This window comes from Penicillium malachiteum, assembly GCF_028827825.1.
Source record: "Penicillium malachiteum strain IBT 17515 chromosome Unknown utg000002l:1.0-8849297.0:1.0-8852440.0, whole genome shotgun sequence".
Taxonomy (NCBI): Eukaryota; Fungi; Ascomycota; class Eurotiomycetes; order Eurotiales; family Aspergillaceae; genus Penicillium; species Penicillium malachiteum.
In genome coordinates, this window is record NW_026643095.1 from 2,248,359 (window position 1) to 2,275,171 (window position 26,813).

General features: G+C 46.8%; 7 protein-coding genes across 7 annotated transcripts; 1 reads left to right on the top strand and 6 right to left on the bottom strand.

Annotated features, from left to right (window-relative positions):
- Positions 1-664: 664 nt before the first annotated feature.
- N7483_003891 (uncharacterized protein) lies at positions 665-943 on the bottom strand (the record flags this gene model as incomplete). The annotated part of the gene is made up of 1 exon (XM_057087328.1): positions 665-943. The coding sequence occupies one exon, from the start codon at positions 941-943 to the stop codon at positions 665-667; it is 279 nt and encodes a 92-aa protein (XP_056947157.1).
- A 2,224-nt stretch (positions 944-3,167) lies between these two features.
- Positions 3,168-4,952, top strand: N7483_003892 (PDK/BCKDK family protein kinase; the record flags this gene model as incomplete). Its single annotated transcript, XM_057087329.1, has 5 exons — positions 3,168-3,279; positions 3,347-3,495; positions 3,611-4,599; positions 4,658-4,689; positions 4,741-4,952. The coding sequence occupies 5 exons, from the start codon at positions 3,168-3,170 to the stop codon at positions 4,950-4,952; spliced, it is 1,494 nt and encodes a 497-aa protein (XP_056947158.1).
- Positions 4,953-5,375: 423 nt separating this feature from the next.
- Positions 5,376-6,353, bottom strand: N7483_003893 (uncharacterized protein; the record flags this gene model as incomplete). Its single annotated transcript, XM_057087330.1, has 3 exons — positions 5,376-5,729; positions 5,820-6,046; positions 6,104-6,353. 3 exons carry the CDS (start codon positions 6,351-6,353, stop codon positions 5,376-5,378), a joined length of 831 nt encoding a protein of 276 aa, XP_056947159.1.
- An 883-nt stretch (positions 6,354-7,236) lies between these two features.
- On the bottom strand, positions 7,237-9,491 carry N7483_003894 (SKN1/KRE6 family beta-glucan synthesis-associated protein; the record flags this gene model as incomplete). The annotated part of the gene is made up of 6 exons (XM_057087331.1): positions 7,237-7,288; positions 7,343-7,820; positions 7,882-8,407; positions 8,457-8,558; positions 8,616-8,793; positions 8,857-9,491. 6 exons carry the CDS (start codon positions 9,489-9,491, stop codon positions 7,237-7,239), a joined length of 1,971 nt encoding a protein of 656 aa, XP_056947160.1.
- A 1,217-nt stretch (positions 9,492-10,708) lies between these two features.
- Positions 10,709-11,612, bottom strand: N7483_003895 (uncharacterized protein; the record flags this gene model as incomplete). The annotated part of the gene is made up of 2 exons (XM_057087332.1): positions 10,709-10,977; positions 11,168-11,612. The coding sequence occupies 2 exons, from the start codon at positions 11,610-11,612 to the stop codon at positions 10,709-10,711; spliced, it is 714 nt and encodes a 237-aa protein (XP_056947161.1).
- A 1,383-nt stretch (positions 11,613-12,995) lies between these two features.
- On the bottom strand, positions 12,996-14,810 carry rpL3 (60S ribosomal protein uL3; the record flags this gene model as incomplete). Its single annotated transcript, XM_057087333.1, has 7 exons — positions 12,996-13,248; positions 13,305-13,975; positions 14,083-14,239; positions 14,334-14,391; positions 14,466-14,497; positions 14,572-14,661; positions 14,785-14,810. 7 exons carry the CDS (start codon positions 14,808-14,810, stop codon positions 12,996-12,998), a joined length of 1,287 nt encoding a protein of 428 aa, XP_056947162.1.
- A 1,655-nt stretch (positions 14,811-16,465) lies between these two features.
- Positions 16,466-19,335, bottom strand: cyc8 (putative transcriptional corepressor Cyc8; the record flags this gene model as incomplete). The annotated part of the gene is made up of 7 exons (XM_057087334.1): positions 16,466-16,948; positions 17,016-17,352; positions 17,427-18,325; positions 18,391-18,483; positions 18,545-18,724; positions 18,792-19,078; positions 19,152-19,335. The coding sequence occupies 7 exons, from the start codon at positions 19,333-19,335 to the stop codon at positions 16,466-16,468; spliced, it is 2,463 nt and encodes an 820-aa protein (XP_056947163.1).
- Between the last annotated feature and the right edge of the window lie 7,478 nt (positions 19,336-26,813).

Here is a 26,813-nt window from a genome sequence, read left to right on the forward strand (position 1 = left end):
CAGATCCCAATCTAAATCCCATGTGAATTGATTCGATGGTCCATACCGAGGAGAACCATGCCGACCAGAGTATAAAGAAGGATGAAAGAAAGCGAGAAGATGCACAGACTCGGATATGCCCGATAGTCCTAAGACCTCTATAAGATAATTGGCCAAGACATGCACATGAGAGGTCCGGGTCATTTTGATCTCAACTGGGTAATGAGGAAATGCGCTAGGGCGGACCAAGCCCGGTTGGCTGGTGTAGACTTGAAGGCAAACATGGGGATTGGCGTGTTGATCCCGATGTGGGTATTTTGCAGCTCAGCTCAGCCCAGTCCAGCGCACTGGAACGAATTCAGTCTTGTTCGAAATGACAGATTTCAATAAGTGTGGAGAGCGAAGTACGTAGTACTTTGCACAGCTGATCATGCCACCAGTTCAGTTCAATCCGAGAGGAAGAAAACACCACGCAATGCAAAGCATAGAGATCGAGCGATAGAGTCTGGATCATAGAATTTTAATTTTTTGATCCCGCACGTGCGAGATCTCAATCATTCATTCTCTCTTTCTCTTCAAGGGAATGGATTATCCGAATTTATTGCTTCAGTATCCTTTCCCACAGGATTCCCTCCCCCTTTTCAGTTCCAATCTGAGTCGGACGATCGGGAGAAGATGGGGAGTGTCATTCCTCGGCAAGGACAGGTGGGGTGGATTCGGAAGGAGAGAAAGGTAGATAGAAGAGATCTCGAATCAACCAAAGAATATAAAGGACACCAAGCACCCACAACGAGGCCATCAACTTGTAAGTTGATGAACGCCAGGTGACACGCCGAATCAGACGACGACCATCAGGACCTTCGATCGGACCTCGACGAGGGGCTCGAGGGTCCTGGTTGGAGGTGTATGGGTATGTTATGGCCTCATTCATGGGCTCACTGTAAGAAGTGCGGCGACGAGACATGCCTCTAGATGACTTGAAGAAATGTGTGATTCCAAGTTGCCAGGTTTGAAATGGGGGCGGGATTTTTTTTTCCCTAGCGAGACATGTATCTGGAAATGATGTATAATACCCTTATAGTATAGATACACCAGTTGACCAGATATCCGTATATGAGTTGGCCCAAAGATGAGTCAAAAAAAATCACGAATAAATTGTCGGCTTTGGAAATAGGAATAATGAATAAACTGATTCTTTGATTCTCTTGGATTATAATCCAAGATCAATATCAGTTCTGTTTGACTTTTTTTTTAATCCTCTTTTTTGAATTTAATCAGGGCCCAGGTGAAAAAGTGGAGGGGGCCACGGCTTTGTTCCGAGTCGTTCGCGCTTAGGGCAGAGAAATGAACAATGCGTCGATTTGATCTGACAGCTGAGAAGTTTTGGATTTTGATTTTCTCCGTTTCTATTCGAATCAAGAAGAATAGAAAAGAAATTCAAGGGAAATTGTGAATTGCGCACACAAAAGAGAAGCGAGGCCTAAGGTTCCACCAGCAGAGTTGACACCAAGCAAGCGCTCGAAAAGGGAATCTTGAGTCTCCAGCGGATCCGCCGAATGGACTGTGTCGAGTACTGGAGGGGCCACGATCGACGAATGAGCTCGGGACAACGGGGAAGAAATAGGAGTTAATTTGCTGGGCCCTCGTGGATCAGCGCAGGGGGAATGCCCAACGGCGGGGCTTGAAGCGCATCATCGATATCTGAAGCCATGAAGGTCATGCCAATGCCATTGATAGAGTAAGTTTTTGTACCTGGAAGATGATATTACTAGATCATAGAAAAAAAAAAGCAAAACCAATCCTCCGAGGAGATTCAAACTTAACTTGAAATCGTTGAAGTCTTTGCCAATCAAGTATTTAGCTCACGTGGTGACAAAAGTACGAATGCATTGACCTTATTGATACAGTCTGAGATAGATGATGTAACTGGAGACCACTGGTATAGTATCTGGGCATAGAATCACGGTATACTGAATAAACTAGGACGGAGAAATTCATACATACTCTGGGGACTCTTCAGAGTCTATATGTGCATATGCAGCATGCACATAACTCTCTCATCACCTCAATACTTATCAGTGGTCAATATTGAGTATGATTTTGGGGGAGATTGGATTTTAGATGGAAGATTTTCACATGTTGATTCTAGAAATGGTTGAACTTATGATATAACCACATTATTATAAGAACAATTGATGAGAATAATCAAGAAATTGATCCGCCAGTAGATTCAAATTGTGAGTACCGTGACTCATGTAGTCATTTATACATAGGATGTGCGACCATCTGCACATCATGATGTTGCCCAGGTGGCAGCCTGAGGTATCTACTCGGAGAGATAATTATGTAGAACAGCATATGATAGTAATAACATAAGATACTGGAGAGTAGCCTGAGTTACAATGGATTAATGTATTAATAGAATACTCGGGGTGTATAATAAAATACAAGATTATAATTATAGTTAAATGTGTCGTGTGCAAGTATAGAAGTTCGGACGAAAGGGCAAATCCGGGGATCAAAAACCGATTAATTGACCGGTTAAAGGTGAATTCAATTCAGCCAATTAAGCTCCGATTACATAATGTGCCGAATACGGAGATTAGAATCAATAAGTAGAGATTTTCACATTCTTCTCATTTTACTGTTATAGATGATGTATATTGAGATTATAAGATAGATAGGGTGAAATACTATATAAAATATAATAGAAATATCCTATAATTAACTAATTATCATCATTTAAATAGCATTCTCCGCAGTTTCAAGTCCCAATTACGTAGCTACTTCTACTCTATGAATCTCCGGAATTACACATTTCCCCGCGGACAAGGTCATTTCCATTGCCCCAGATGCCTGCCGTATCTACCGATCGGACTATGATCTAATTACACCATTACTTTCAATTGTTCCTTCTTTGATTCCTTCATCTTCTTCAATCATGAGATAATTCACATGTCCTGTTCTCCTTTTCTGCAGGTAATACAGGTCATATGAGCAAACTCGGCACATCCAGATTCCTCCGGCGTCGGAACGGGCTCAACCTCGGCAGTACGACTCATCCCGACTTCATTACTCATTCTCCCAGCACGCGACTCTCTTCCATTCCTCCACACTTCCCCGGATTTTGGAAACAACACTTGCAATCTATACCCAACTATCTCTCGGCCTTTTGGCCCCAAAACACCATGTGGAAGCCGTCGGAGCGTCTGATGGACACCATCAGACACTATGCCAGCTTCCCCGCAACCGGAGTCTCCCTGCGTCAGATGGTCCAGTTTGGCGACCGCCCCTCCACAGGTAGGCACAACTACCTCAAGATGAGATTTTGTGTCAAATCTAGAGTAAAATACTGATCATGTCCCAGGAACTCTCTTCCGTGCTTCACAATTCCTCTCTGAGGAGCTCCCAATTCGTCTTGCGCATCGTGTGCAAGATCTAGGCGAGCTACCCGATGGACTGAGCGAAATGCCCTCTATTAAGAAAGTCCAAGATTGGTACGCTCAATCATTCGAGGTATGTTCTAATCTTCCATTTTAATCTGCGATTCATACTTTGGTATTGTTCAACAATCACTATTGTCTGCTCGTTTTCGTTCATGCATGAATCGTATGACTCACGGGTACACTAGGAAATCATTACCCTTTCTCGTCCCTCTTTGACCCAAGAAGTCAAAACCCGCCTCTTGCGACCGGGCCGAATGAACGGTGGCCACTCTAAGATTCTCGCCGAAGCAACACAGAACCCCAGTGTGAAAGAAGGTCAATACCGGTCTTCCCCGATCACCGCCAATGGTAATGGTCACGCAAAAGCAGCTGCATCAGGCCGCCGCTATTTTGTGCCTGCCGATGATCATGCAGAGTGGCCACCCGAGCTCAATGACTACAACCAACGATTTGCCAAGACTCTGCAACAGATCAAACGACGTCACGATGGAGTTGTCACTACTGTGGCCCAGGGTATCCTAGAATGGAAGCGGGTGCGACAGCGCATGCAGATCGACTCCACTATTCAATCATTCCTGGATCGCTTCTACATGTCTCGAATTGGTATACGAATGTTAATTGGTCAACACATCGCACTCACGGAACAAACGCACGTCAAACACCCTCATTACGTCGGAATAATCTGCACCAAAACCAATGTCAAGGACATTGCGCTCGAGGCAATTGATAACGCCCGCTTTGTCTGTGAGGATTACTACGGTTTGTTTGAGGCTCCTAAGGTTCAGCTGGTCTGCCGGGATGACCTGAACTTCATGTACGTGCCTGGTCATCTTTCCCACATGCTCTTTGAGACCCTCAAGAACTCCCTTCGTGCGGTTGTTGAGCAACATGGAGCCGACCGGGAGCATTTCCCCGTAACCAAGGTTATTGTGGCCGAGGGCAAGGAAGATATTACCATCAAGGTCTCTGACGAGGGCGGTGGTATTCCCCGATCTTCGATCCCACTCGTCTGGACCTACATGTATACCACTGTGGAGCAGACTCCCAACCTCGACCCCGACTTTGATAAGAACGACTTCAAAGCACCAATGGCTGGTTTCGGATACGGACTACCAATTAGTCGACTGTATGCCCGATACTTTGGTGGTGATTTGAAGTTGATCAGTATGGAAGGGTAAGCTTTACACTATTACAGTTTCCCCTTGAAGTGATGCCTAAACTAACTCATATAGATATGGAACTGATGTCTACCTCCATCTGAATCGTCTGTCCTCGAGCTCGGAGCCCTTGCAATGACAACTACCCGTCATGAGAGATGGCCGGGTCCGGCCCACAACTTCGCATCGCCTGCACCCCTTCTTTTACGGTGAACCGGAACCCAAGCCCGCGCCACCTCGAGGACTGACGCTCATGAACGTGCAAGCTCTCCGTATCCGCAGCCGAGAAGTTTCCGAACGAAGGCAAGTAGGAGATGCAGAGAGCATGTTCCATGCGGAGCAGCGACGAAGAGAAGAAGAAGAGATGTAAAACTCTTTTCGTAATCTCATCATCTGCTCACATATCCTTTGGAGCTTGTATTTTGCGTCTAATTATCCTTCTGCGAGATATGTATCCTTTTCTCTACCCCGAAGATCCCCAGAGAAATCACTGGGGTGACTACTATCCCAACCTGACCTGTCCATGGAGATCACCACCTCACCTACCTTTTACCTCTACACCCGACCTCTACTTACCTCTCCTCATCTACTCATCACCTACTGGACTCTTCATTTACTCTTGCTGAACTCCCTCTTCTTTGTGACCGATGGAAACGGTCAGGTTGGATCAGTTCTTTGTACTTTTACTTTTTTAGCGAGCACATACAATAGGAATACTGCAAACAGCAGCCTATGTTTCAATCTTATTTGAATAGTAACCCTTCATCAAAGATACCAAAAAAGACTAGTAGTACTAAGGTCCAGTACTCTCCCGCCTAAAAGGCCGAGACTTCGATCTCAGCGTACTGCTAGAAGAAACCGCAATATTTCCCTGACTCGTAGCCTTTCTCTTTTGACCAGGTGGCCACCAACTATCATCATCATGAGAAATAACCTGTTCCCACGATGCAGGAACCAAGTATGCAGTCGTATTATTAATCCCTATCGCTTTCTCAGCCCGTGCTTCTGGATTTTCACATAGGCCCGCGACAAGGTGAGCCTTTGAGGCGGGGACAGCGAAGCGCGCGGCAACGAGCTCTTCTTCTCGTTCACGGTCGCCATCTGCGATGAATTTTGCGAGAAATAGACGGCGGGTTTGTGGGATTGTCTAGATTTGTTAGCTTCTGTCTCGGTATCAACTTGCAGAGCATAGCAAGGCACAACATAGATAGAGATAGGGAATGGTTGAAAAACTTACACGATGGGAATTCAGAGCATACATAGTTAGTAGCTCATCGTCATTTAAAACTGTCAATGCAGCGTACTCCTCTTCGCTTAGACGGGTTCGAGGACGAGGACGCTGTGGTGGCTGTTGTGGTTGTGGAAACGAGGAGGTATTCTCATTTAGCTCCATTGCGTTTATATCTGGAGGGGTGATTTCAGCGTAGGAGCCTGGTGTTGGAGCTGTCTCTGAGAATTCCATTTCTATATTCAATTAGATTGGTTCAAATTCTGGGATGTGGAAGGGAAGCATCCACATACCATCACGATCACGTCCACCACGATCCCGCTCTCGATTACCCAGTCCTTGGAAGGGTACTTGGTTATCGTAGCTAAATAAGGGGTGGTTTGGGTCTGTGTATGCTGGTTCATCATCCAGTTGCATGCCTCCATCGGATTCAGAGTCTTCCGTGTCTTCAAATTGATTGATCAGATCCAAGTCTTCGAGGTCGATGGGGTCTTGGACTGTTCGACCCGTGACATTATGGTTGTGGTGTGTGTTTTCAGCCATGGTGATGAGATATCAGACTATTGGGATGATCCGAATTTTGGGGGGAAAAGATGAAAAGGCTGTAGTGCAAGATTTTAGGAGAAATTGTGATGGTAAGGTAATAGTGAGGTGAAGAACCACGCGCGTTGCAAGAGCCGTGGTTGCCTGAGATTTCAAGGTTTCGAGGACAGTAGGCTAGTGAGACGAGATAATCATCCCAGATACTCTCTCATTCAATAATTACGGATGATGTAGAGACGCAGGTTCGGCGATAAGTAGATGATATGGTGGCTCAAAGTTAGATCAACTCCACATCCATGGATCTGTTTCGAATGTTAAACCAGCAGCGCTTTTGACGTGTCATTTACGAAGAGACTTACAGAAAAAGCGTGTGGGATTGGTGTTATAAGTCTTCTTATTGGATTGTTGATATATTAAACCCGGAATGAGATTGGAGAGAGGAGCAGTTAGATTGTGATTTGGTTCAAGTTGATGGACGTCGAGAGGTGCTGACTCAGCCAGCCTGTGCCCGCGCCCGGCGGCACTGCAGGTGGAGGTGCATAGATCTAAGATGATTACATTCAAATGTTTGAAGCGGCTATGAATTGTCTGAAATTGTATTGAAGATTTGAAATCTTTCAGTAGCTAGAGTTGCCCAAATTTCTAAATTATACCGATGAAGAATAACGAAGGTCTACGAGCCTGAGATAGAGCTTCTGCATGAAGGACACCGCAAGGCAGAGAGAGATATGAGGAAGGTCAGAATAGAATAGAATAATATAGAATATAAGGTATCGTTTAGCGACACCAGAATGATAAATTGAAAGAGAAAGAATGCCCAACCCCGCCGAACGCCAAAAAAAACAATGCCGCTAAAACGACGCAGGACGCAAACGCAATACCCTCAGCAACCATGCATGTAGCTGTTCTCAGGCCAGGTGTAGCCGGCATCCGCCCTGTAGAAACGTTAGTAGAGGCTCAATGGATAGATTGGATGGGGTCAAACTCACCAATTAGTGAGGTTATGGTTTTCGTATGCCCGCTTGTGATCCTCGATGTACTGGGTCGTCTCGAAACCCGGCGGATCACAAGTAATGCTAACATCATCCGGATCCTGGTAAATGCGCACAAAGTCCACTCGAAGATAAGCAGGCATATACTCGCGAATAGAATGGTTCTGCGGCGCAAAGTTGTCGGCCATACCCAGGTTCATTACCAGAGACATGGGTTCAAGAGGAATCACTCGCTGACCAATGTTGCCATTGGGTCCGATGGCGCGAGCATCCAGCGTCCAAGTCTTATCGGCACCTACAAACCAAGTGACATTTCCTTTGTCACCTGGGTTGTATTCGAAGGCGAAGATTTGGTATTCGGTGCCGTTATACCAGCGGTGATTGAGGTTTGTAAGCCCTGACATCGCTTGCTGGTATGGTCCTCCGCGGTAAGCATTGATCTGTGTTACACGGGAATCGTATACGGCAGTGAAATCTGGACACAAAATCAAGTTAAATCATAGATCATTTCACACCATTGTGGATTGTGGACTTACCGTAGTCAGGCATATACCAGAGATCGAAAGGTGCAGCCTGCATACTCTGCGAAGCACTGCCAACGAAAGGTCCTCCATCGTATCCATATAACGGCGCAGTACTTCCCTCAATCACATCGATCTCAGGAGCGCTACGAGAACGACCAGGAGAGGGGTGGTCTGAGTCGGGACAAGTACATGCTGGCAAACGCATGCCGGGAAGAGAGTTGATTCCATCCGGGGAACTCTGGTTTGGTGTGATACCGGCATCACAGCCATCGTAGTAGCTGTAAGGCCAGAGGCCGTCTGTGGTGGCTGCGTGGCCAGGACGGGCAAGGTTACCCATCGCCCAAAAACCGGGCCAGAAACCCTGGATGTGTCCGTCTCCCGGCAGCGAGAGACTTGCTTCCAGACGACCGCCCTTGAAGCACATTTTGTTCCAGCTTTGAAGCATGCCAGACCGGTAGGAAAGATCGTGAGATTTGAAATTGTCGAACCGAATTTCCAGCACACCCTCATTCGTAGTCACTGCATCCGGGTCGTACCACTAGTGAGAGTTAGTATGTTCAACTGCATGGAGTGAAATCAACACTGACCTCTTTATCCATGGTGACTCCATACCACAGGTCCACAGCTTGGAAGAATGGATCATCCTCATCATAGAATGTTCTTCCAGGCATATTGAACTCGTCCGAGAACTAATCCCAATGTCAGACTGAACTAATCAATGTTGCATATCATCGGATTATACATACCACCAGCTTCAGCTCTTTTCCATCCGCGCCCGTCTTCGTATACGCATCTTTTGGTGTATCAGGGTCGATCAATCCTTGTCGAATGTTTTTCAATAGATCCCGCTCGCCAATGTCCAGACAAAGCGTGTCACCAGGTTGACAAACGTGGTTTGGCCGAAGAACACCTCCTAGCCATGTACTAGAATTGATCATGTTAGCTCAGTAAAACACCATTTTGACCCATATCAAGATACGGACTTACATCAATGGATATCCAATAAAGAGTACCAAAATTCCAACCGTTAACACAACCAATCCGCCGAGATTCATGATACCTCGTCGATTGCAAATATCACAATCACGCTCCTGATCCATAGGATCGGGATTATGCAAGTAATCATCCTTTTCAACATCTTCTGGGAAAAGAAGCAACCCAGCTGACGGAGTAATGTTGAACTTCTCCGAGACAGTCTGTGTATTCATATCATAATCATCACTACCGGACCGTGATGAAGGAGCTGATGGAGCCCTTGAATCCTCAAATGGATCCATCTGAAACCGACTATCCCGACTCATCGAGCTGATACTCGATCGAGCCGCTGACCACCTATCCGGTGATCCAGACCGTTCATTGTCATCGCGTGTCGTGGGTCGTAGCCGCGGTGGGAGCAGAAACTCCGATGACTCGGGCGCAGTGATTCCATACGGCGACATACCTTGTGCACCAACTGTAGCGGGTGCCTCAGCAGAGACGGGCGTTAGAGGGCGCGGTATGGTGCGGCCGGTCAAGGGAGCGTAACCATCCTCGGACTCAACGAACGGGTCTTGACGGCCCGAATTGAGTCTGATGTGAGGCATTTCCGGTTTCAGGGAAGAGTTTGAATCCCGGTCCGACATCGAATCTATTTTCTCTTTTTGACTGTATGGTTGTGTGTCCTTTTCCTTCTCCTTCGGTTATGTGTCGATGATGAATGCACAACTAGCTGGACTATGTTCTGACTGATGCTCTTCCTGACAACCAACTAGTTCACGGCACGTCTGTCCTCTTCATCTAGGTGTTTCGATATAATGGCGTGTGTATAGGTGTAATAAGAGTTCGGATGCTATATGGGATCGCTGATCACCACAAAGTCCACTTCTTCTTCGAACTCCTGGACCGATCTTCAAGACGGTAAAGACCTAGTAGCGTTAGCAGGAGGCACAGTCGTCGAGTGCAATAGAAGTGAAAGAGCGGACAGGACCACTTGGATGATATCCAACGTCCCAAATCGATGCCGAGCCGGTAGACAGAGCGTACATACAGTAGACAAAAGAGAAAAGAACACCGAGACCACAGGGAGAAAAGAAGAGCCTAGATTGGACCTGGATTGTTGTTTGGCTGCACGAGGGAGCGGAATGATAAACCTCCCTAGGGGCAACCCGTGGTATGTGTAGATGTCCCTCGGGTGTGGATGCACCACATCAACTCGGCGTATAATACCTCTATGGATTCGACTTCCAAGTTTTATGAACAGTATTCCATTGAAAGACCGATGATCTGAGCTACCTCCAATGTGAGCTACCAGTTTTGGTGGCTGCATTTGCACGAGTTGAGTTCGAGATAGGAGCATCGAAGGGTGGTGGACATTCCCAGCGCCCTCCCCGGGCAGCGAGGAATGGAAAGCTGTGAATGCTGTTAGTTTGGAATCTTGAGTTGGCGGCATCTTCACGGCAGGCTGTAGCCCTAGCCAATAGTGATGCTTCCCTTGGGCACTGCATGGATGTAGAAAATTGGCTGCTCGAGGTTGATCTGTAGTTGGTTGTAGTTCCCGAGGTCCAAAATTCACCTCCTTACGACCTTCCTAGCGCAACAATAGACACTACTTCCAGACTCTCAGTATTTTCATTTTTAATACATCACAAATAAAATCACTCTTAAGCAACACCTATCATATCAACTAATAATATTATTCTCAATAATCATGTCATCAACGGTCATTCTCGAACACGCGTCCTAACTCGGACTACGATGCACAAGAATGCCACGATACCAGAACAAGCAGTAACAGAAGATCTCAGCAAAATCACTTGGATCATACTGCATTCTCTACTATTTGGCCTCGTCGACCTGCGAATTATGACTCCACAGACTTGGCTCGTAACCCAACCACTCGACCACCTTCCGATGAGTCCAGCGCCAACACAAAGTATTCAAGCTTTGTACTGGTCAGCTCGACACGATAAACCTTAAGATCCGTCTCCACGGGACTCCCGCTCGATACAGCCTCACGAACAGCCTTAATAGCGGCTGAATATTGTTTCTTGGGATCGAACGAGGAGGTAGAAAGGGTGGAGACACCCTGTGAGATATCATTATTTGGTGAAACCAGGGAGGAGAAGTCATCTGGGGACGTTGTGAGTTAGCGGATCCATTTCACATATGCACATTATCAAGGAGGAAAGTGTCTTGTATGGGAATTTCAATCCCCTGGGTATGCTCAAGCAGAGGTCCAGTCCAAGAACCTTGGAAAGGGCAGGGAGGATGAAGGGAGGTGAGTTCTGGATAAGAAAAGGAGGGTAACAGGAGAACCTACCAGCACTAGGCCATTCGCCCTGTTCAGCACCCTTCCAACGTAGGAGCACCGGTTCAAAGGGCTCATCTGTATCTGAGACGTAGTAGACCTCGACGTTCTTCAACGAAGCCGGGAGGTTGAGCGAGGTATCGACAGCTTGTGTTTGCACGGAGCCACCCCCTTGCGCTGAGCCTTGGCCAGCGTTCAAATCGGAGTTTGCCTTATTTAGGAAGGCCATGTAGGCATCGTCGGAGGACATGATGGTGGATGAGGTTGAGAAGGAGGGGAATCGGGGTGGTTGAGTCACTGGTTGCGATTTGAATGTTGTGGGGAACTGGATGGCTCTGATGATGGACTGTTGGGAAGTTGGAAGGCGGTTTGTGTAGGAAATAAGACGACGGGCACAATATCGATGGTGCGCAGTTCTCAGGGGAGAGACGTAGGTGGCTAAAGGGCGAGCGAGCATCTGGTTTCAAGTTTGTTGAAGCTTGAGTGAAGAGGAAAAAGTGGGATGACGCAATGGATCTTGACCCGCATAAAACCAACAACTTGAACTTGGGACAACTATGATACTAATATCCATCATGATGAATGTTTGAATAATTGAGATGAAAGTAGTATTTTGGTGTTCTCACTACCTAGGTACAATATAATTTAAACTAGTATAATGAACTCTTTGTCTCAGCTATTATATTTGGTCTAATAATATATATTTACGTATACTCCAGGCACTCAAGTGCTACCTCAGGCTACTAGTATTCAGATCCATCAATCATACTACATATCACTGAATATGTATCATCTAGTATTTACATATGCGACAAGGCACTAGGTAGTAAAAGCACATACTAGTATTCAAATTTTTTTTTTAACTTGTGCGCTTGAATTTTAAAACATACTATGCTAACATTCAAGTTCAATATTAGCACCTAACTGAACTTGAATAAAAGCCCTGGAGTAATATCTATCCTTTTAAGAACTACTAGTAAGACCCTTAAAATGTTAAATTCAAATGTTGATATTTGTACATAACTGGGCGGAGTCTACTATCCGGTACCCATATGTATGTTCCGCAGACGAGTCGACCCGAGTCACTTCTAGCCTTGGAAGGTTGCAATAATCACGGATGGATTTATGCGCCCCCAACCGTCACTGGCACCTGGCATATACCACTGCACATGTGTATTCAAGGTCAAGGTAGGTATGTATAATACTATCTAGGTACATAGTATCATGCTAGCCCTGGAGCACATTATTGAATTAAATGCTAGTAAACACGCTGGATTCGATATTCAACACATTAATACCCACATGCACCATCTGAATTTGAAGTTAGGTATTGATTGACCTTGATGGATCTAAGAAGAATCTAGACAGTCTATCATAAATAATTGATTTCGAAATTCCAAGCACCTTAAAAGTGTATTATTCAAGTTGATGCACATGTGTTCAAGTTGTTGAAGTTGACCTCCAGGGCTCAAGTGCTGTAGACTCGGACTCCCGAGGTCGGAGTCGCGACAATGATACTAGTACTCACGGTCCCGGACGATTGCAAAGCCTCAGATGTCCAGGGCTGCCAGTGACTTCCAACATTTTATAATTCCGAACCTTGAAGTTGGAAATGCACCTGCATGTGTGAATGCATGATATTACACATCAAGACCTGGGAATTTGAACGAAGTCGAACATGAACTTCCAACTTCCAACTTCATGGGTCTATACTGACGAGGTAAATTCACTACATATTTACAGAGAAATGATCAAGCTACCATTCGTTAAAGGGTTGTTCGCTTTTTTTGATTGAACTTGAAAATACGTTGCACTACCACCGACCAAACATAGAAACATCTTACTCGGCAACAAGGTCCTTCTTGAGGGTACCCAGGAAGGCGCGCTTCTCCTCGGGGGTCTGGAAAGCACCGTGACCAAACTTGGAGGAGGTGTCGATCCACTTGAGCTCGACCTTCTCAGTGGCCCTGCGGTTGGTCTGGGGGTACAGAGTCTTGCGCAGAGTCATGACACGCTTCTTAACACCGGGGACGGAACCCTTAAGCAGGATCCAGTCGTTCTTGACCTCACCGTAGTGAACAAAGCCACCCATGCTATAGTAAAGTTAGGTTTAGAATTCAGAAAAAAAAATGGTAGGAGGAAAACATACGGGGTGATCTGCTTCTTGGAGATATCGAAGTCAGTGGAGGCAGAGCCAGCATCGGTGGCCTTACCGATGCGGAAGACCTTGTGGTTGCAAGAGGTACGGTGGTGGTAACCGTCCTGACCAGCACGGGCAACAGTCCACTGGACGTGGCTAGGGTGCCAGGCACCAATACAGGCGACCTTACGGAGACCCTTGTGAGTCTTGCGGGGAAGCTTGGTGGTACCCCAACGGCTGGTGACACCGGAGAAACCGTGACCCTTGGTGACGGCGATGACATCAATCATCTCGTCCTTCTCGAAGATGCTGTCGATATCGATGGTCTTCTCGAAGAGGTTGCGGGCGAAGTCAACCTTGTCGGCAACGGAGCCACCGTTGACCTGGATCTCCATGAGGTGGGCCTTCTTCTGCTTGACGGCGGTCTTGCGGATCTGAGTGTGGGCAAGGACACGGACGACAGTGCAGTACTTCTTGATGCGCTCGAGCTCACGGGCGGTGGCACCGGTGGCCTCGGCGTGGTTCTTGGCGTAACGGGTGAAAGCCTTCTTCTTGCTCTTGTACCAGTTCTTGTAGAAGCGACGCTTGACCTCATCGCTCAGGTGCTCAGCCCAGACGGTGGTGAGAGAGCGGAGACCACGGGGAGTCTCGATGTAACCGACAACACCGACAGCAACGAGCTATAAAAAATTTGTTAGAAATTTCCATCTTCTTATCCATTGTCGGGTTGTTCTTTTTTTCTGGCGTGGTTCATTCGCCGAGGGTGTGTAAAAAATGGGAAACCTACAGGAGGAGTCTCAATGACGGTAGCGGCCTCAACAATCTCCTTCTTGTGCATCTTGGCACCGGGACGGTCAAGGTCACGGACGACAGTGGTCATACCGGCCTTGTAACCCATGGAGGCAGTCAAGTGGACGGGCTTCTTGGCGTCATCCTTGGGGAAGCTGGCGCACAACAAATATCAGTATACCGGGTTGCCGCAAAATTTTTCGTCTTGAATTCCTTGACATTCAAGGATCCCAGGAATTATTAACTCACCTCTTGACCTTTCCGCGGTGGCGGGCAGCGCGCTTGCGCGGCAGGTAGGCCAGGGAGCCTGTATATTGAGTTAGTAAAATGCGCACGCTGAGGATGTCGAATTTTGTCGAGGAGAAAAAGTTGATCACGAACCGTGGCGGGGGGCTTCGAACTTCCGGTGACTCCTGGATTGGGAAAGAAATTAGCAATTGCAATTGAGAATATCGTAACATGATGGTGTGTGTTATGGGCGACTCACATCTTGACCCTGTTGTCGTTAGTATCGAGGTGGTAGAGTGACGATCTAAAAGTGTTGAAAGGTGTATTTTGCAGGCTAGACGAGTGTGGGCTGACCTAAGCGAGGCGGATTCCCAATTGGGATAAGCGACTTAATTTTGCGAAGGTGGGTCAGGTCACGTGTGGATCATGTGATAGGGATCGTGGGAAAAGAGTCCACTGTATTATATAATACGGGTCCTGGCCTCGGTCCGTGCCCATTTAGGCAATTTAGGCACCATATACCAGTACCTATGCTTTGCTGCTTCTATATACACTCGACATTTGAAAGCATCATTCCATTCCAAGTTTCATCCAGAGTCACACTACTATAATTTCCGTATCTTGTCTTTCTTCGACATCTGTATATTCCTGGAAGTTCAAAGAATCACTCGGTACTCACATAAGACCGACCGTCTTTGATCAATACTCGTCTCAAGCTACACGGTCCAATTCTTTAGACTTGCTCTTCAAGTTCGGCAAAATTGTCTAATGCTCTATTAATCCATATTCAAGTCAGACCTCATAGCTCAACCAGGCGAATCTACCAGACATCGACTCAAAATGCAAATTCCATATGCACGTGGTCTAAACCAACTTGAAGTCATCTGCCCACGCACAAAACTACAAATACTACAAAGCATGGGGAAAGAGAGAAGTTTCGACTCTCCCAACCCAGTTACCAATACTTTAATGTTTGGGATTGTCCATATTACTCAAATAATAATCATAAATTGCTTGGAGTTATATATGAATTAAAATTTCGCTACGTCTCCCCTGCCATACTATGTACCACTCCGATGACTGAACTTGTAATAGTAGACTCTGAAATGTAGTCAGTGCCTTCAACCCTCGCGCTTCCAACCAGTTGACTGATTTAAGTTCAAGTTTTCATGCAGATCTCCGAGTCGTGTACATACCTTCAAATGTTATAGATGAGTGTAGGAACCTGTTAACTCGGATTTCTATATTCCGGGTGTCCGAGTCCTCATCCATGAATGAGACTCCGAGTCGGGTATAGAACTCCATATATTCAGATACTTCTGGGCTCGAATGAGTCTCTCCCTTCATTCAAAACATCATTGGATGGTTCCAAGGCACATGGAAAACATTGTATCGAAGATATGCTACTGGTAGTTCCGAGTCATCTTGGGAGTCAACGTACGAATACCAATCCACAACCTCGGGAGTCATTGTGTACACAATAGCACACTAGGAAATCAAGAAACTGGCTGATATGTACGGGGTACCTAGAAACACCGGCATCAATTGCGAGCTAGTAAGAATCTACATACTAAAGTTGGAGCATTGCAGCACCGTGGCAGATGGCTTCAATTTGAAGTTGCAGATGCCGAATGCGGACATTTGTCTAGGTGGTCATACTAGCCCTGTAGTCAACGGTCCAACAAACCGACAACCTTGGAAGATAGAAGTACATTGCCAATGTCACAACTTCAAATGTTGAATTGACCTTACTGCACATTGCATTACATTTTTACTTGGGCACAATTTCATTTCACTTCATTTGTTAAATTCACTGCCATAAAGACGCTTATTGCATCATAGATAGAAGATTCACAGGGAAAAGAAACGAGGAAATTCATCAGTAACAGTAAGAGAACGAATACAGGCACAAGGCCACACTCTCCGGTCGAGTACCTTCTAGCCGACGAGAGGAGGTCAAGGGGAGTAAAAAAAACACACGATTCACATTCATACCATACATCACGCAATTGAAAAAGGGGAAAGGTGGACAAGAAGGTAAAAGGACATAGAGGGGGAAGGGTAGTAAGCAGCCTAGACAAGGCCGAGGAAATATGAGCAGCGAAGGAGTCATCTCTTCTTCTTCTGATAGTTTTGTTTTGTTCTTCTCGGGTTTACGAGGATTCGATTTTTGTTGGAGTGTCTGGGCGGCCATTGCCAGCAACCTCTTTGACCTGAGCAAGACCAGTAGCACTGCCATTAGGGCTTCGCTTGACCGGAGAATCGGCTTCCTTATCGAGTCCATCATCGTCGTAATTTTCATTTATCTTGCTCGTATCACGAGCTGCACGAGGTTCAGGACTTCCATCCTTATTGGCCGGATCGGCCGGAAGGTTAGCCGATGAAGGGGTTGGAAGAGGTCCATTGGAGGGAGACTCGGATTCCATAGGAGGCAGAGTTTGGCCACCAGCTGCTTGAGGTGGTGCATTAATGGCAGGCAGAGTAGTAGAGTGTGGAGCGGGATTAGAAAGGCCGTGAGCAGCTCCAGAAGGGAGATAAGAGCCCTTCGGAACACGATCCTCACCATGGTCCTCAGAGATGCCACGCGGCTGGACGCCAGGAGACCTGGTAGCAGAGGGGCTGTCCCGACGGTCCCGCTTTTTGATGGAACCAATATCATCCCCCCCAATCACCAGGGCGCTTTTCACCACGCTCATCACGAACCTCACGGACCTCACGAACTTCACGACCAGGGTGAGCTGCAGCCTGAGCCGCAGCCTCAGCAGTAGGGGGTACAGGGGCACCAGAAGCGATGCCGGGGGGAGCAGCCGGACCAGGATGGTACTGCTGGTGAGGATATCTTGAGTCAGGAGAGGAAGGAGGCTCATTGCGGATAGGAGGCATTTCAGGGCGAGGGCTAAAAGAGCTATGGTAAGGGGGAAGAGGGCCGCCAGCGGGACCGGGAGCTCCGCCAGCGGGACCGGGCGGAGGAGGAGGAGGAGCACCACCAGGAGTGGGAGGTAGAGGACCACGGGGAGCAGGGTTGAAACCAGCACCGCCACTAGGAGCACGCTCATGGCCAGGGGCTGCGCCATTTCCCAGCTGAGGCAGGGTGTGGGGGGGGAGGGTAAGCACCTGGACCCCCAAGCTTTGGCGAACGGCCCGGGGGGAGGTCCACGAATAGGCTCAGGGAAGGAACGGCCTGGCTCTTGACGAGGACTTGCCTGGGGGGCCACGCCAGGGAGACGAGGGATATCACGAGCATCAACACCATTGGCAGGAGGGGGACCGGGGAGAGCAGCAGTTGGAGCGGGCCCTTGAGATTGCAGATCATTGATGCTTCGGTTCCAATCCGCAACATGACGAGGGGGAGCGGGAGCTTGGGGTGGTGGCCCAACTGGAGCTGGAGCACCCCACTGGGGAGCTGGGGGCGCACCAACACCGGGCTGGTAAGCCTGAGGGTGAACGTCCTGTGGCTGCGGTGCAGGAGCGCTACCTTGCTGAGTGGAGCCAGACATCTGACTCTGAAGAAGCTGCAAGCGAGCCTTAATATGAACATTGCTTGGATCAAGGTCGGCAGCACGACCATAGGCATCAAGAGCGTCAGCAATCTGGTTGTTGCACGACTCATAGAGAGTACCCAGATCGTACCAAACCTCAGAGATGTATGGGTTCAGGCGGATGGCACGAGAATAGGCATCGAGGGCATCACGGTACTGGTTGATCTGGTAGTAAAGGACACCGATAGAGCACCAGAAGGTGGGGTTGCGACCGTCACGGTAAACGGCCTGCTGATAGGCTTCATAAGCCTTGGGGTATTTGGCCTGCGACATGTAGCAGCGACCGAGCAAGTACCAGCTTTGAGCATCAGTGTTGTCTGCGCTGACAGACTTCTCCAAGAACTCAATGGCCTTGTCCTGGCTCTGGTAACTAGTGCTCTGTTGGTGGTACAGCCAACCGAGCTGCTGAAGGACCTTGGCGTGGTTGGGGTCTCGTTCAAGCACACGGCGGTAAGCAGCCTGGGCGGAATCGAACTGCAATAGATATCATCATTAGAATCATGTCGCCAAACTACTGCAGAAATAGAGATTTGACTTACATCTTTCTGTTGTTCGTGAACATGGCCAATTTGGAACCAGATATCCTCCTCAGTTAAAGGACGAGGCGGGTCATTGACAATGTATTTGAAGCACTAAGGATTGTCAGTTAACCTTGCAACGGAATCATCACTCTGAAAATTTAGGTTCTCGTACCTCTAGACTCTGGCTGAACTTCTGCTGTTGCTTGTAGATTATACCAAGACGGAAGTAAATCTCATTGGCCTTCTCAAATTCAGGCGCCATGCGCATGACCTGGGAGAAAGCCTCTTCGGCGTGATCCAGAGACCCATACCGATCATAGAGTATTCCAATTCCGTACCACAGTTTCGGTTCCTGTGTAGATGGTAAGCTTAATCCAGCGTGATAGAAGGGAGGGTTTTAAATAAAAAACAAAACATACCTTAGGATCACGTAGATGGTAAAGAGCCTGCTGGTAAGAGGTGTATGCCTCCTGTAAATTATCCATCATCAAGTGGCAATGTCCCAAGCTACCCCAGGTCTCACCGCTAGACGGGTCTAGCTTCAAGATGTTTTGAAGGTATTCGATCGCCTTGGGGAATTGTTCCTTGGTGCGGAGAATGCAGGCGATGGCATTCATTGCCGGGACAGACCATTGGTTGTGACGCAAAGCCTGCTCGTACGCGTTCATTGAGCCATCCAGATCGCCCATCAATTCGGTCAAGCTTCCTATTCACGCGAAATTCCTTGTTAGTAATCCAATCGCGTCGCGTGAGGTGGTATTTGATTTATCAATTCTTACCAATTTGTAACCACACTTGCTCATTGAGCGCAGTAATCTTCTGGGCAGTGGTGAGGGATACTGCCTTTTGACCTTGTGCGGGGATTGCGGGAATATGGCCATTGACTTGAGGGTGCGCCGCAGCCGCCATGTGCGCGTGGTGCTGAGCGACCCCGGCGGTTGGAGAGGGTTGGGTGTGAGACATGATGTCCGATGAGGTGAAATGTGTTGAATGAGGCGACCGTGCACTCGTGACCCGTGTTGCGACTCAGCGTGCGACCGCGTTGCGACACAATGATGCAATCCACAACCTCAGAAACGACGATCTTGAAGATGGAGAGATCAAGTCAAGCTTGAGTGACGATATCGGATTGCCCTCAATGTCCACCAAACGCGACAACTACCAAGATTACAAGATCCGCGACACCAGTTCGCGGAGATAGCCGATGGATGATGAGATCACCCACAACTTAGTCAAGCACCTGATGGTAGATGTAGATGGGAAGTAGAAAAGATAGAAGTGGGGATGGGGAGGGATCCCACACGAGGAATGAAAGGAATGAAAAATGAAGGACAAATAGAAACGAAACAAAAAAAGCGGTATCAAGGGTAGAAAGGGGAGATGTTGGGTAGGATGTAGGAAAGAATCGGGGAAGGGGAAAAGAGTCGAGGGGCTGGCAGGAAAGGTGTGAAATTTGCCAAGCGGCGCTAGTGGTTGCGTAGCTATCGGCCGTCACCACAGACACCACAGAATAACACAAAAGGGAAAATTGAAAATGAAAAAATGAAAAGAAATCCAAAAACGAGCTTACGTCTAAAAACAGACTAGTGTAGTGGGGCCGATCTGGAGGCGGTTATGATGCCGTGGATTGGGCTTTCATAACGTTGTGGGGCATACTATACTATTATTCTTCTATATTTATTTATATAATTTTAAGAATCCTTTCTTATTTCATTGATTATCTTATCTAATTAAATTTAGATCTTCTCTTTGAATCATAAAAATTGTTTATCTTTAATTTGTTTCCTTTTATATACTGATATTTCAAAATAAGAATAATTTAGGATTCACGAACCCCCGGTTAGGCCGAGTGGCGCCCCAGTGGGTCTTTCCCCCCTCGGGGTGGACACCCCCGTGTGCTAAGGTGCGTTAGTGTGACTGTTCTCCGTGCCACTCCGACTTTAGCCTAACCCGGTCAAGGGCCTAGCTGGACCGTGCATGGATCCCTGTGGTAGAGAAAGGAATTAGGGAATTTTACAATTAGGGGGGAAACAACTCCGCTATTTTTCCCAGCCCAACCCGGCATCGTGCAGATGTCGAGTGACCCTGCGATCTGTGACGGAAATGCATGTGCATTTATTCATGTTTATATATGTATATTTAGATATTTATTCCTCATTTCTCATTTCTTATTTATTATTTATGATTTCTTTTTTTTCTCTTTTAAATATTATTTTCTTTTTTATTTCCCTTTTTTTGATGTATATTTTCTCCGATAGCTGCAGGGTTGACTTGCATACCACGGGAGTCTCCTCCACTAGTGCATTTCGCCCCTTCCGTCATAATGATTCTTTTTTTTTTAAATACTAGTATCTCTTTTAGTCTGATATAATCCTTAAAAGTACATACAATATTACCTAGGTACCAACATAAGGGAATTGATACATCACCACATTCCTCAGCCACAAAGCCACAGTACTTGAGCCTGAGCTCAGTTGCCGCATACCAGTGGATGTTCTGACGATGATCTTGATACTTGGCCCCAACAAGTGGGGATGTGACAATGCACCCCCTTTCATGCTTTTTCCTCCAATCCAATCCACCACTATTGAAACGATTCCTGATTGAGCTTCCCCTGCTGCATCCAGCAACCTTCGATCGGCAAAGGCCATGTCGTCAGCCTGGGACTCGGTGGATTGATCCACTCCCCGTGGATACGCAACACGCTACTTTTCTTTTTTTCTTTTTTTTCTTCTATTTCTTTTTTCCATTTCCACTTTGCCTTTTGTCTGCCCCAAAAATTCTATGGGCCTAGCCGAACCGTTAATGTGGTAGATTTGTGAAACACTAAAATTCCCACATAGAACTAGCCCTGGAATATTTAATCCCACAAGTACCTAAGTATGTCTCGGGTATAATTCCATAATATACTCAGAACTGAGATCTGAGCCCTGGAGAACATTCAAATGTTGCAAATCTTGAAATAATCTTGGACCGGTTCGCAGGATCTGACCACGTCAATTCCCTATAAACGGAGCTCGTGCTCCACCCCCAATCCTAATTTTATCATAGCAGAAAACTAAATAATAATTTTTAAAAAAAAAATCAACTGATGCAGACATACGTGCATACTTTCTAGCGTATAATAGATTGTGGGTTACACGGTCGCTGAAAACTCCAACGTGCATTATATCCAATTACGACTACTACCATCAAAGCTCTACCCTGCCTCCAACCTGGAACTTTGAAGGGTACGAGGTGCAGCGCACAGGGCTGACCAACTGCCCACTGGGCATGACACAATCTCCGTAACCAGGGTCGGATCTGGTGTATCGTTCCCTCGGATCCCTGCATAGAAAATGACCATCCCATGTTATGATGGAACACCACATCTTTACCCACCATCCAGGGGGACTTTTGCCTCGGGTGATCCGGGAAATTTTGGGGACTCCACTTCGTGCGAACAGACATCAGCCGCGCGCATAGCTTGGTTTCTGAGCCCGCTGTGGGGACTTTCCTCGGAGCCGGGAGGGGAATTACTTAAGAGCCCTCGGGAGTTATTAGCCCTAGTCTATGCTGGGTTTAGTCTACGGAGTGGTCACCATGTTGAGGGGCCTCTTCATGTCTAGAATACCTTGGAAGTACGGCACCTGGGTGTACTTGAGTAGGTAGTATGTACTAGTATACTTCCAAGGTTGAATATAAGATGTTTCGCCCATGTATATGGTCAAACATTTTTTGAAGCTTCTGGTTTAACAGTGGTGGGACAGTGCAACATACCCAAGCAAACTAGGATATGTGAGAGACGCAAGACCTCCCATTGTTGGTGATGTCTCTACGGTCGCAATATACTAGTATGTAGTAGGTACCCGCACACGTGCACATTCGACCGTTTGTCACCCTTTTGCAACGAGAAGTACATACTAGTACTCCTAGCCGTACTTGAAAAATTAATATCGATCCATGTCTAAAATACAGATAATAAAGATCGTTCGAGAAGACTTGGTCCTAAGGTTGGTCCGCGGCTTCTATGTCCGCCAGTGCACACTTCAAGTTCCACCTCCTCGGTACATCATAAGAGTAATTCCAGATCGGTCCAGTCCTGCTAAATGGATCGTACAACGGCCTTTGACAAAGAACCATCTCGCAGGAACACTTGCCATTTATCGCTAAAAAAAATTTAATTAAATAGTCTGATCATACATATCCCCACAATTTCCAAAGTTAAGATAGATCGGATCAAAGGTTGAAATATTTGGTGCGTGGAGATCACCAAAAGGCTAGATACATATACATCCATGCATCCCTGCAACAACAAAAAGGGAATATCAATGAGGTACCTGGCGCCATGCATCCTAGCAGGCACCTACCAATGTAAGCTTAGTGCATTAAAAGCAAACCGAAAGAAGATAAAAAAATAAAATAAAATCAAAGCGCAAAGAAAAAAGCAAAAGAAGCCTAATCGATCGTACTATTGAATCTGAGTACAATCGTGCCTCTCATGGATATCCCGGGCTACAGAATCCGAGAGGACCCACAGATCGAAAGTACATAAATACATATACATAGGTATCACCCACAGCGGCATGCCAGTGGTTCCAGTTCTAGATAAGGCGACCTGGCTGGCTTGCCAATCGATCTGATCACATCTTGATCCCCACCTTACTGCCCAGCCCAACTTGGAGTCCTATAGTAGGCTAGATCAATGAATAAATATATATTTTTACCAATTGAAATCTCAGTTCGATCACCAAAATGTCTTTTTATTGTTTCCTTGAGCTTTTAACCGCCACTATCGCTCAGTGAAAGAGGCTTCTGTAGACAGGGGTCTGGAGCGATGTATCTCGGGCATATACTGCATTGTGGGCTAGAGGTGTCTTACTGGGACACTACTAACCTGGACACTGGCACCTTTGAGCCTTCAGTTTCATCCCATTTTTCAATTTGAGTGCATACTTTTGGACAATAAATTATGGAAACCCCATTTTCAAAGTTGAGACGTATCAAAATGCAGATTATCGTCACATATGCACAGTCATGATAGGCGCCCGGTGCTAATTCAGTCTTTTATCGGAATTCCAGGACATACATGTATGGTTAAACTTGAAGTATAACCTTCAATTTCTCTATCTAGGTCGGGGTATATATACCAGTGGTTATGTTGCACAATTGAAGGAACATTTGAACGCCCTGATGCTCAGGCAACTTGAACAAACGGGGGCAGTCAAAAAATGGCGCTGCCCGGATGCTGGAGTTTTTCCAGACTCCTGGGATATTATTTCCGAGTTGTAAACAACAACTTGAAATGATTTGAACCAAGCTTTGGCTAGCTGAAAGTCTTGAACTGGCACTGGCACTGGACATGACAGTCAAACTTCTTGCCAGGTCAACTGGTGTCTCAATTTGAAGTATTATAGCCAAGTTTGGCTGCCCAATTTTTAAACGTGTGGTACATCACATCACCACAACGCCCCAAAAAGAAAAAGAAAGAAAAAACTCGATAACAGCCCCCAATTTGACCATGCGGGCTACCGTGCTTGATCTTTGCTTTTTCGGACAACCGGGACGCGACAGTCAGCCCTGGTGACAGCCCTACTCCACGTAGAGATTGACCCGCATCTAGCCCCCGCTGTTTCAAACTACTCGATCTCGAGCGACACCCCTGTAAGCTGTGATGATGCACATTTGCGACGACTGGCATTGAGAGGACTTTTATCTCGATTCAAAATTTAATTTAATTATTTTTCAGTGTCAGCAAATGAAGGAGAGTAGTTGAAGACGAGTCCAGAAAATCCCATTTACTGCGAGTATACGTATCCCAAGGTCGCATCTACACTAGGATTTTGTAAACTCATCCTTCAAATCCTGCACCTACTCACGGCACTGATCCCGGTACTCCAGGGCTGCATGTCTGACAGAAGGTAGGGGGCCATTATCTCGGTCCATGGGTAGTGTTGAGTGTCCAGGCGCAAAGCTCTCGAGTCGATCCCTTGCGGCATGCAGCTCGGTAGGCTTGATTTTTCAGATCATATGTTGATTGATTATACATTTGAAGTTTGATCTGGGATCTACAGATCTATGTAAATGCTGACCATACAAAGGACTTCATAGATTAGACAGGTATCCACTGTTGTACAAAGGAGGGGTGCCTAGATCTAGGTACTTTTGTCATTCGCGTTCTTTACCATCCAAGGAGAGTATTCAGATGCTTATAAAGTAGGCACTATGTAGTGGGTTTTATTTTGTTTTATTTCCAAATTTATTTCATTTCGAATGGTTCATGTCATTCTTGGATCTTGGATTCTGCCAGCACTTGAGTGGTCAGATTCTACCCTCACTCAACACGTCTCAAGTTGATTCAGCTGAGAATCGGCCCATCGTCCGTGGAGTGCACTAACCTGAGCCAATCCAATCACTATCCTTGGAATGCTACCAGTCGAACGCCTTACAAATCACCCTATTGGTAGAATCAAGATGGCGGTCGGGATCCCCACGAGGAAACACTTCCAAGGTTGAGGGCTTGTATAAGTTAACCCACAACATTGGACGAATTTCAACTCACCATCTGGACCTGGAACGCGAGGGAATTCCAAGATAAATGTGATCAATCTATGGAATACATACTTTCAGCGTGTGATGATTACAATAACAATCGACCAACGAACAGAAGTCCAGTTCCGTCCGAGGCCGCCACATGATAAACCCGCACCTACCCGCAAAAAGGGATACTAAGCCCGAGCATACGCAAGTCGGCGGCCTCAGCCGAGCGTGATGAGCTAGACGCGGGCTTGATAAGCACGGATTTCCGAGGCGACAAGGCCAACACGGCCAGTTTTCACGCAGGTTCAGCGCTGTAATTGACAGAGCCAAGACCGAGATCGCCCAGTACACGAGCCGAGAGAGAGGGGAGGTGAAACAAATTGCTCTCTCATTCAAATGTTAACACTATTGCGTGCTGATCTGGCCACACATTTTGCGTTTGCATCAGAGACGCCGAGGTTTTTCAGGGTCAATACCAAGAGCTCAATGGACTTGGTCAGTCGAATGTGCGGTCAATGAGATTAGAGGGGCTCGGGTTAGCGGAGAAGCCAAGACCATGACCCTGATCGACTCGGGATTCCACAGAACGGCGGTGACATAGTCATTCAAATTTTGTGTGTTTGGAAGAAGTATGAGGAAGCTCAAGTGCTGGAAAGCTGGAAAAAATCTTCCCATTGCGTCTCTGTGATCATGTTGATTTGTTCAGGTATTTATATTACGGATAGTTTATGCAGCGTTGTCCAATTGAAGGATTGTGTGCCGCGGATCCTGCAGGGTCAGATTCCTCTTCACCCCCAGCCTAACTATGGGGGCCGTTTACCTAATAAATATTGAAACTTGAATGCGGTAACCAAACCATCCTGAGAAACATGAATTTGCCCAGACAGTCTTGGAAAGGAAGATTTTTTCTCATATCTCCGAAGTTAAGAAGATGCCAAATCTCTCGGCGTCTGGGCATGCTGGGCAGAGCCCAATGTGGTTTTAGGGTGAGCGAAGTGATGAGCATTCAGGTGGATGTTCACGCCACGGGATAAAAATCCTTCTACACCTTAATACCTGGAAAATATCCTAGAAGCAAAAGACAACGAGTAGTCTTGTCTCGGAGGGATTATGCAAGTGTACTATGTATGGCGGGGAGCTAATAGTGTTAAATAGTGTATTTTATGCTCCAGATGTCGGTAACCCTATAACTCCACCTGGGCACCACATAGGTAGATGAACATAGCACCGTGCACTAAGCTGTATAGACAAGTGGTTGTATGGTTGTATTTAATACTGTATAACTGTATTACTACATGCCAAGATGCCGCAGTAGTGGATCCAATCTGGATTTTAAATCAATCAGCATTCTGTATTTACACTGGTCATCCGAAGTGTGACTTGGCGTCTTGGCAATTGGTAAATTACCTTATTGCGGCACCGTGGTACAGAGCTTGTCCAACCTACGAGGATGACATTGCGACAGCAAAATAAACGGATCAATGATGAATACGAACCATTCAACCTCCCATTTGGAACTTGAATACTGTTGATGAAATGGAAAAAAATACAGAAATCTTTTCCAAAACAATGTAACCAAAAATATAACCCAAAAAATGTTGGCGAAACACAGTGTGATCAAGGATGATGCAGCTCCAACCCTTTTTCCAAAATGCCAAGGGCTCGGCATCTGGGCACCTTGGCGAAGCGCGACTGCAAACAGTACAGTTTCCTCCGCTGCCATGGCTCTCCCTGACCCTTCCGCTGCTCCTCCGACCTATAAGTCTCTCTTTCCGCCCTTGCCCTTCGCCCCCGGATGGGATCCTGCTCACCTACGCCCATGTATGAGTGGATGCCGCCCTTGAGGAGAGACCATGCCGTGAGTTCTATACACACCTGTGCGCCTGTACGACCTTCGGCTTCACGTCTAGCTCGCCGGACTT